General features: G+C 37.5%; 2 protein-coding genes across 2 annotated transcripts; both read left to right on the plus strand.

The window, feature by feature from the left end:
* The first annotated feature begins 16 nt into the window (after positions 1-16).
* On the plus strand, positions 17-6,378 carry ubqln4 (ubiquilin 4). Its single transcript, XM_051864811.1, has 11 exons — positions 17-209; positions 763-914; positions 1,039-1,199; positions 1,990-2,252; positions 2,349-2,507; positions 2,671-2,896; positions 3,156-3,295; positions 3,377-3,460; positions 3,561-3,676; positions 4,894-5,104; positions 5,195-6,378. The coding sequence occupies exons 1-11, from the start codon at positions 63-65 to the stop codon at positions 5,345-5,347; spliced, it is 1,812 nt and encodes a 603-aa protein (XP_051720771.1). The 5' UTR covers positions 17-62; the 3' UTR covers positions 5,348-6,378.
* A 1,372-nt stretch (positions 6,379-7,750) lies between these two features.
* Positions 7,751-9,730, plus strand: lamtor2 (late endosomal/lysosomal adaptor, MAPK and MTOR activator 2). Its single transcript, XM_051864816.1, has 4 exons — positions 7,751-7,961; positions 8,469-8,631; positions 8,848-8,937; positions 9,029-9,730. The coding sequence occupies exons 1-4, from the start codon at positions 7,894-7,896 to the stop codon at positions 9,083-9,085; spliced, it is 378 nt and encodes a 125-aa protein (XP_051720776.1). The 5' UTR covers positions 7,751-7,893; the 3' UTR covers positions 9,086-9,730.
* The last annotated feature ends 88 nt before the right edge of the window (positions 9,731-9,818 follow it).

Below are 9,818 nucleotides of genomic sequence, written 5' to 3' on the forward strand. Positions count from 1 at the left end.
TGCAGCACTTTTCCCCGCTGCTTGTTGGTGCGATGATGTAATGAAGTAAAAGAAGAGTAAAGATGGCGGAGAATAGCGGCACGGATCCGGCCGTGGAGACGAACACTGAAGAAAATGCCGCCGCTAGCGCGACTATCATTAAGGTCACCGTCAAAACACCGAAGGATAAAGAAGAAATAGCCATCGCCGAAGACTCATCTGTCGCACAGGTGATCTTTTCGCGATTTCGTGTTGTTTGTGTCACCCGGGCGTTTGTTACACCAGCGGCTAACAGCTTTAGCCGGCGAGCTAACGATTGACGACGAACAGCCAGAGCCGAAAATCTACGCAGTGGATATTTAGAATGACTTTCACTTTTGATATTACTTAAATGGGGCTATTCTGAGCAATTTATTCATTGTATTTTGTTTTATATAACGTATGTAAAGTTGGGTTTTCTAACTCGCGGTTGCCTTTAAAGAAACGGCCTGTTCATGTAGAAGGTTCTAGTCTGTCATCATTGGTCGCGCTCTTTATGTTTTGCTAGTATTTTTGACTTCAAAATTTTATGGGTAAACTAAATAACATGTTAAATGACTTTTCATTTAAAAGTTGTGCTATGATACAATGTTTGAGTCAGTTTATTTGACTAATAGCTGTTTTATGCTGATGTTTACGAGCTTAGGCTTAATAAAAGGGACCGTAATGTTCCTCAAAAGTGATGTTGTATTGTTCTGATTTAATTTATAAAATCATAACCCGCATGTTTTGACCTCTTAACAGTTTAAAGAAGAAATCTCCAAAAGATTTAAGGCGAAGCAAGACCAGTTGGTTCTGATTTTTGCCGGTAAGATCCTGAAGGATGGAGACACGCTCGGTCAGCATGGCATCAAAGACGGACTCACGGTTCACCTGGTCATCAAAACCGCACAAAAGTAAGAGGACCTGCTTTTAGGGTCAAAACAGGATCGGCATTTCCATATGCAAAGCCATATTGTGTTGAAAGATAATGCCTATGCAGTTTGAATGGCTCACTTTTAGGGTGTTTTGTGTTTGTAGGACTTCAGGTAATGGTAGTTCGCAGACCTCTGCCTCTTCTGGCCCTGGACCATCACAGGGCAACAGTGACGGAACCCCTAACCCCAGTCCGGCCGGCAACCTGGGCACACCCCAGGGCATTGGGACATCCCCAACCCCGTCACAGCCAGCCAATATACTAGGTGAATTATGTTTTTAAGTTTGTTATTGTCTGCTTTTAATATAATTCCACAATATTGTTGAAGTGTTTTGTGTTGTGACTATTGTTGTTATTGTTAACCTATTAAAATTTGTTTTTGTTAATTGAAATAATGCTGAAATAAATATAAATATGTGGGAAAAACTTAAATGAAAATTGAAGTGATACCTTTCCTTGGCAGCTGAATGAAAAATTAAGTTGAAGTACTAAAATTACTAAAACTGGAATATAAATTGAAGCTAAATAAAAATATAAAAAAAACAAAACAAAAAACAATGGAGTAAATATAATTAAAAAAAAAAAATTAAAAAATAGAAAAAGCACAACACAATTCCAAAAACATTGACTTTAATTTAAAATCTTAAATTGAAATGACTTGAAAATATAAAAATAAATAAATATTTATTAGTACTGTAATAGTAAATAAATAGTACAAAATACCACTTGTTGAAACCTACAGGAAAGTATAACTGTAATTTTATATTTGAGAGAATATTTGTTTAGTATGTACATACTTAAAATTCTAGGTCATGTAATCATTGCAACACAAAATTGTGTGGTTCCACAATTTTGTGTTGCAATGTACACAAGAAGAATATTTGTTCAGTTTATTGACAGATTGCTCCCCATTCCATCCCTAAATTTAGTTCCTTTCATACATATAATAGTTTGAAAGACAAATATTGTGAATCCTAATACAGTTCATTGTAAGAGAATTCTATGCTTTTATCTTGCTTTTGTTATACTCTGGCTCTCCTTGTGTTTGGTGTCAGCTGGGTTTGGTGATCTGGGGGGCCTGGCCAACCTCGGTATGGGATCTGCCAACTTCATGGAGCTTCAGCAACAGATGCAGCGACAGCTCATGTCTAATCCCGAGATGCTGTCTCAGATCATGGAGAACCCGCTTGTGCAGAGCATGATGTCCAACCCTGACCTGATGAGGCAGATGATAGTGGCCAATCCACAGATGCAGCAACTAATGGAGCGCAACCCAGAGATTTCACACATGCTTAACAACCCAGAGCTCATGAGACAGGTATGTTATTAGTCATGTACTACAGCATTGAAACTGACATGTAATTTGGCTTGATTTGATTTTACAACACACTTCTTTTTTTTTTTTTTCTTTAAGACAATGGAGTTGGCACGGAACCCAGCCATGATGCAAGAGATGATGCGTAACCAGGACCGGGCGCTTAGCAACTTAGAGAGTATTCCCGGGGGTTACAATGCTCTTCGGAGGATGTACACAGACATTCAAGAGCCCATGTTTAGCGCTGCACGTGAGCAGGTCAGACTTATTTATTTATTTAAAACTTAAAAAAAAAAAAATCTGGTTGACACCTAAAATATTGTTGAATTGCAATGCTGAAGTAAACATATTGCGTTAAGTCTTAACTCTAATTTGAAATGACAACAGTAAATGTTATATTGCATCATCTTCTTTTGAATAGTTTGGAAATAACCCCTTCTCTGCATTGGGTGGAAATGCTGAAAACTCCGGAACACAGCCCTCCAGGACAGAAAATCGAGAGCCCCTGCCAAATCCCTGGGGTCCCCCTGACAGCACCGCCGCCACCACCACCTCTGGGACGGCTACCACCACCAGCTCCACCACAAGCTCGACCACACCCAGTGTGTCCAACCCTTTGGGGATTGCCTCCTCTAACCTTGGAAACGGTAATAGCATTTTATGTAAACATTTGTCTTTTTAATTGTAAAGCAAGGTGCATGGATTGGTTTGAGGTTATGTTGTGGAGAATTTGCAAGCATATAATTTAAGTGCACAGATTATTTTGTCAATAATAAATTAAATATTTATTCTGGTCAAATACTGCATAAAAGGGTGAAATTTACATCTCCATGTAGTATTACAAAGGATCTCAAATGAATTGATTTCATGTTAAACTTTTTGTGTGTGTGTGTGGTTCACTGTTAGGCATGTTCAACAGTCCTGGCATGCAAAGCCTAATGCAACAGATCTCTGAGAATCCTCAGCTTATGCAGAACATGCTTTCTGCTCCTTATATGCGCACCATGATGCAGTCCCTGGCCCAAAATCCTGATGTTGCCTCACAGGTAGCAAGACCATCACTTGGTAGTTCACAAAAGTTTTGATTTGCTATGATGATCTCATACTAATGCAAATGCATTTTTCAGGTATTGATGAACAACCCCCTCTTTGCCGGAAATCCACAGCTGCAGGAGCAAATGAGACAGCAGCTACCTGTATTTCTACAGCAGGTGTGTCCCGTTGGAATTGTTGTAGATTCTCTTTGAGATATGTGACTGGATTTGGGTTTCATGTACTATCGTGCTGAGTTGTTTTTGGACTCACTTGCAGATGCAGAACCCGGAAGCCCTTTCTGTCATGACAAATCCTCGAGCCATGCGAGCCCTTATGCAGATCCAGGAAGGACTGCAAACCCTTCAAACCGAAGCCCCTGGTCTCATGCCCAGGTGCAGTTTTTTTTCAGTACTCTATATATATATATATGATTTTATATTCCCAGTAATATATTTTTGAGAGTATTATATTACTTAGCATGACTTCATTCTCTACAGAGTGAGAACCTCTAGAGAACACATCCTCTTTCTACTAGTTATTTCCCTCTTGGCTTTGTTGCCAAGTAAATCCAGCTTCCTCTAGATTACAGTACCCGTTTGCCTATTAAAGGGATAGTTCACCCAACAATGAAAATTATCCCATGATTTACTCACCCTCAAGCCATCCTAGGTGTATATGTCTATCTTCTTTAAGACGAACACAATCAGAGATATTTAAAGATATCCTGGCTCTTCCAAGCTTTATAATGGTTGTGAAGCCAAAAAAAAAAAAAAAAATCATCCATAATAAAAGTAATCCATACTTTAATCCAACTATAAGAAAAATATCCATATTTAAAACTGTATAAATTCAAATAGCTAGCTTCCGGCGGACAACCGTACGCATACTGTGCAAGTCAACTTGCGCTAAATGAGTATTCCTCTGACATGATGTATGACAGGATGTAGGAGAATTGTAAGCTTAGACACCACTTGCAGTTCAAACAAATAGGGCTGGGCAACAAACTCAAGCTCCTCTTCTCTTATATCAAAATTCTCTGACATTTCTCTTTAAATATTCTCATTTTAGACTTCTAATTCGTGACTGGTGTTTTGTTTTGCTCTATCCTATGAGCTTCCACGTTCGTCATGCGTCGGGTCAGAGTTCACTCTTCCACCGCAAATCGATGCATACGGCTGTCTGCCGAAAGCTAGATATTATAGTTAATAAAGTTTTTTTAAATATGTATATTTTTCTTGCAACTACCCATCGCTTAACTTCAGAAGGCCTTTAACCCACTGGAGCTGTATGGATTACTTTTATTATGGGTGGGTGAATTTATATTGGCTTCAAAATGTGGCCTCTTGTTCACAACCATTATAAAGCTTGGAGGAGCCAGGAAATTTTTAAATATATCTCCAACTGTGTTCGTCTGAAAGAAGATAGTCATATACACCTAGGATTGCTTGAGGGTGAGTAAATCATGGGATAATTTTCATTGTTGGGTGAACTAACCCTTTAAACAAGTTTGTGTTATTCCATTTATGGAAACAATTAGTTGTTAGATTCAACAAACAAACAGTGTGTCAATATCTGCTCTTTCCCAATTAAATTTGCTGCCTCTTTCTAGTCTGGTGCCTGGTGGGATGCCTGCAGGGATGCCTGCTGGGATTCCTGCTGGGATTCCTGGTGCCCCACTGCCCACAGGTGTGAATGTGACTCCTGAGAATCCTCCCCCCTCAGGCCAGGGCCCCACCCCCACCCCTGCTGCTGGAACTAATCCCGCCCAGCAGCAGCTCATGCAACAGATGTTACAGATGTTTGCTGGAGGGAGTGCATCGGTACTCGTGTTTCTTTGTTGCTGCTGTTATTTACAGTTCTTAACAGTATAGTGTGTAAATTTGTTGTACTTACTTTATTTTGCTTTGCAGACTCAGACTCCAGAAGTGCGTTTCCAGCAACAGCTGGAACAGCTGAGTGCCATGGGCTTCATCAACAGGGAAGCCAACCTGCAGGCCCTCATCGCCACCGGGGGCGACATCAATGCCGCCATCGAAAGACTGCTCGGCTCCCAGCCTTCTTAATTCCATCAGCTGAGAGCGTGCGAAGGGAGACAAGAAGCAAACATAGTCCTTCATCACATAAAATCTGACAAGTCCTACATAGACAGAATTCCAATTACTCCAATCTTGTTTTTTTTTTTTTTTTTTCCTTTTTTTGTTGTTGCTTCGATCAGTTGATCTCTGAATCAAAAGCAAAGAGGTTTCAAATTTGTTTCCTTGAACAAAAAAAAAAACCAAACCAGAATCGCTGTGGAATGACGTCACACTAATCCCTCATCACTAGTAAGATGGGACAGAGCTTACATTTGCTGAACCAAGTCTAAGTTACCATTCCTTACAATTAGATCATTCTCACCTGAGGCGCTACTCGGTGGTTAGGGGAATAAAATCCATCCGCTTGAATTCCGAGGCCAGAGAGATTCTTGTCTTCTGTGAGAATGCTTGGTTTCCTTAATTTCTCTATTTTTCCTAATTCATGCCTGATCAAACCAGTATTTATTGCAGAAATGTAGAGCTTACCCTTTACTCCCTTTCCACCTTCCTCAGTTGACGTTGATTTGAGCGTTCCTTGACATTTGATGTGTTAATCGAAATCTAATAGACATGAACATGTTGGAGCACTATAACACCTTGACTCTGATCGCTTACACTTCAGCTATTTTAGAAAGGAATGAATTTGGAGATGAGATTTTGAAAAGATGTTCAGTCATCTCTTAGTCGTTTGCCTTTTGTGAGGAGTGTACCTCAATTGACCGTAAAGGCTTGTCATATGGGTAAGGCTGTAACAAAGCATCAATAAAATATTTCTCAGCTTAAGCCGTGGCGAACGCAGACACCATTTGTTTTGACCATATCTTTATGCTTTGACATAGGAGTATTCTAGTGCCTGGAACACACTTGTATTGTATACTGGATACATCATCCTCAAGTTGCTCTGGCAAAACAAACTGGTTACAGCATGATAGTGATGCTAGCTTCTCTCAGTGCTAACCAACAGCCATCTACTAACAGAGTTTTGATGTGAATTAAAATGTTCAACTTTTTTTGCTGCACATCCATAATCCACTCTTTATTCTACTTGAATTACAATACAGAAACCTGCATTAATTGAGGTTTGTATTTCCTTTAAGCCAACATCTGATTTTGTCTTGAATCCAATGTGAGTCACTCTTTGCAATGCTTTTATAATGGTTTAAGAAGTATTGCATGATCATATTCTCTTATAATGACAATGATTTTAATTCACCTGAGGGTTGCAGTTATTGTCAAACTATTGGAGGTCACACAAAAGTCATTTGTTCGTCTTGATACATTGTACATGCATTTATGTCTGCTATCACAAAGCTTTAAGCATCAAGAATGCTTTGGCTAGATACCTTAAATAACATATCTTGGTAATGTACTTTGGCCAACAATATGATGAGAAGTTGGCCTTTGAAAACCTGGAATTTTAAAATTGTGATTTCCAGGACTGGAAACATTATGGTGAATTCAGATTCAGATGTTATGATCAGCTGTAATTTTTTTCTTTGTGGGTGCAGTTACTATAATAATGATTTTTAAAAGATAATTTAAAAATTATGAAAGTTCATTGGTCAAAGTCTCAAAACCATGCACTCATAAAAATAAAGGTTCTAACCATTTTGGGTTCCCCAAAGAGCAGACATTTTTTTTTCTTAGAGTGAAGAAGGTTTTAATAATCTAACTTTTTTTTTTTTTTCACTCACAATAAATAACCTTTAGTGCATTTGAAATGCTCAACGGATGTTAAAGGTTCTCAATAGATGCCAATGAGGAACCTTTACATTTAAGAATGTACATGTTGGGTCGAGCTAGTAGCAACAAATCTTTTGAAGTTAAGAAATCGTTTTGTGCTAATACCCTTACAATTTTAACTGAGGGGTTTACTTGTTGCAGCTGTTCCCTGAAGCCCTCACCCCACAAAGGAAGTCAAGACAAAAGGTTGTGAGGTCTCAAAAGTATATATTGTATTTACGAGCAAGTATAACATCGTTAAGAAAATAGATAAACGCTAATAACATGCTATAGAAAAGAAAGCGCGTTTGCTTAGTTAGGACCCAACACGATACAGCTCGAGCAGTTTATACGGTAGAATCCATGTCAGACCGCCAAAAATATGACATTAATTGAGATTTTATAACACATTTATGTATCGCCAAAATATAAGAAAACGGTCTACGAAAAGCTTTAAAGTATTAGTTTTTTTGCGCCCAAAAATTACTAGAAATTCCCTTACAATAACCTTTTATTTTTTTTTTAGCTAGCAAAAAAACAAACAAAAAAACACTGGTTTTGTGGTTTCCTTTATTTTAATAATGCCCTTAAAACAAGTAAATTAATAATCCGTGTTTAGTTCTGTTTTCCTCAAGTTAACTCTAGGCCACGGTTTTGTAGTTCGTAGGCACTACCATGACACTACATTTCCCATGAATCATCAGCGCGGAAGTAAGAAGTCAGCTGATGTTCTTGTGCTGCTGGAAGTTGTTGCTATAATCTCGCGTACATTTTAAACCTTTATTAGTATATTTGCTCTTTTCATTTGAATTATGTTGCGTCCTAAAGCATTAACACAAGTACTCAGTCAAGCAAACACCAGCGGAGTACAAAGCACGCTGTAAGTATATGAAATTTAACCTTTGTTCATATCAGTAGCTTTAGCTGGCAGATAAACTGACATGAAACAATAATTGAAACTGACATGAAACACGTCCACTTAAGGTATTTTGTTGCCTTGGGTTTTGTTGGGTAATGTTGTTTTGCGTGTTAAATCATTAATAAATGTCATATTCGTGTAGTAGATCCAAACGTGATTGGATACTTGTGATTTGATAAATATCAAATCAAATACCATTTATTTAAAACATTATATATAGCACACATACACTTTTCAAGCAAATCATGTCACAAAAAAAAAATACATTTTTTGTTTAGCTGTGTGAACTCAAAGAGAAGTGACTGACATACATCCACTAAAAAACACCCAAACAACAGTTAGTTAAAAAGTCACTGAGCAAACATTTTGGTTGCAGATGTCATTTTGGTGTTCATATAATTTTTGGCCACTTTACAAGTCAAAGTCATATTATATGAAGTGTTTTTGTGGTGTTTTATTTTATTTTAGGTTATTGAACAATGAAGGCTCCCTGTTGGCATATTCTGGATATGGAGACACCGATGCAAGAGTCACTGCAGCCATTGCCAGCAACATATGGGCAGCTTACGACAAAAACGGACACCAGGCCTTTAATGAGGACAAACTGAAATTCATACTGATGGATTGTATGGTAGGAATAAAATTGTACAGTTGGGTTATAGTAAATGATTGTGAATGCCAATCTTTAAGATATGCAAATTCAGCACAGCAACTGCTATATGCCATGCAAAACACTTGGGCTATAATCTGTTTCTGGAAATTAAACCATACCAGAAATAATACTAACATGATGAATTACTACAATAGTTTTTATTTATTATGTGGTGCAATTTCTCTGTCTTTACAGGAGGGAAGGGTGGCCATTACGCGTGTTGCTAACTTGTTGCTTTGCATGTATGCCAAGGAGACCGTTGGCTTTGGGATGCTTAAAGCCAAGGTGAGATGTGCCTTAGTAATTGAGAATTAATATACACCATAAGTGTTTTTTCATGAACAATCATAAATAACTGTGCTTTTTATATTCACAGGCCGAGGCTTTAGTGCAGTACCTTGAGGAACCACTAACACAAGTGGCAGCGTCGTAGGATTTACTTTGACGTGTGGATTTGTGTACAAGATCTTGGCCTCTATACAATAATATCTATGGCTTTATTTATTTGCATACTCAAGTTGATTGTTGTATCAAATTAAGTGGTTATTAAACCCAAAATAAGTATTATTGCATAAACAGGAATTAATACATTTGAACTGCATTTTCTTTTTTATTTTCCTTTTTTTGTTTATGTCTCAGGATTTTTTTGCAGTCAGTGATCAGGCTGTTTTATGGAAACTTGCTTCTGCCACAGAATAAAAACATAAATAAGGTAATTGCGATTTTGTTTTTGTTTTTTAAATCTCATAATTCTGACTTTTTTCCATGTAATTGCGAGTTTATATCTCACAATTCTAACTTGCAATTGTGAGTTAATAACTTGCAGTTCTGTAAAAAAAAATGTCAGAATTGTGAGATATAAGCTCACAATTGCGAGGAAAAAAGAATTGCCCCCCCCCTGCAAGTTATAAAGTCTGAATTGTGAGATATAAACTTGCAATTGCAAGGGGGAAAAAAAATTGAATTGTGAGATAAAAAGTCGCAATTACCTTTTTAAAAAACAATGTATTCTGTGGCTAAAACAAGCTTCCATAGTGTTGAGTGTCAGAAATATTAAATAAATCTATTTTTTTTGCTACATGTTGTTGTTTTTCCTTCTTTAAAACACTTTTTTTTTTTTTTTTATTATGCCTGGAATAATATTAAAGGGGACCTATAATGTCACT

The sequence above is a fragment of the Ctenopharyngodon idella genome, chromosome 16 (genome assembly GCF_019924925.1).
Source record: "Ctenopharyngodon idella isolate HZGC_01 chromosome 16, HZGC01, whole genome shotgun sequence".
Lineage (NCBI taxonomy): Eukaryota > Metazoa > Chordata > Actinopteri > Cypriniformes > Xenocyprididae > Ctenopharyngodon > Ctenopharyngodon idella.

Coding starts and splice junctions, on each gene's coding strand:
- ubqln4 (XM_051864811.1), top strand. CDS start 63: ATGGCGGAGAATAGCGGCACGGATCCGGCCGTGGAGACGAACACTGAA. Junction 1,200..1,989: donor ACAGCCAGCCAATATACTAG/GTGAATTATGTT, acceptor GTTTGGTGTCAG/CTGGGTTTGGTGATCTGGGG. Junction 3,296..3,376: donor ATCCTGATGTTGCCTCACAG/GTAGCAAGACCA, acceptor TGCATTTTTCAG/GTATTGATGAACAACCCCCT.
- lamtor2 (XM_051864816.1), top strand. CDS start 7,894: ATGTTGCGTCCTAAAGCATTAACACAAGTACTCAGTCAAGCAAACACC. Junction 8,632..8,847: donor TCATACTGATGGATTGTATG/GTAGGAATAAAA, acceptor CTGTCTTTACAG/GAGGGAAGGGTGGCCATTAC. Junction 8,938..9,028: donor TTGGGATGCTTAAAGCCAAG/GTGAGATGTGCC, acceptor TTATATTCACAG/GCCGAGGCTTTAGTGCAGTA.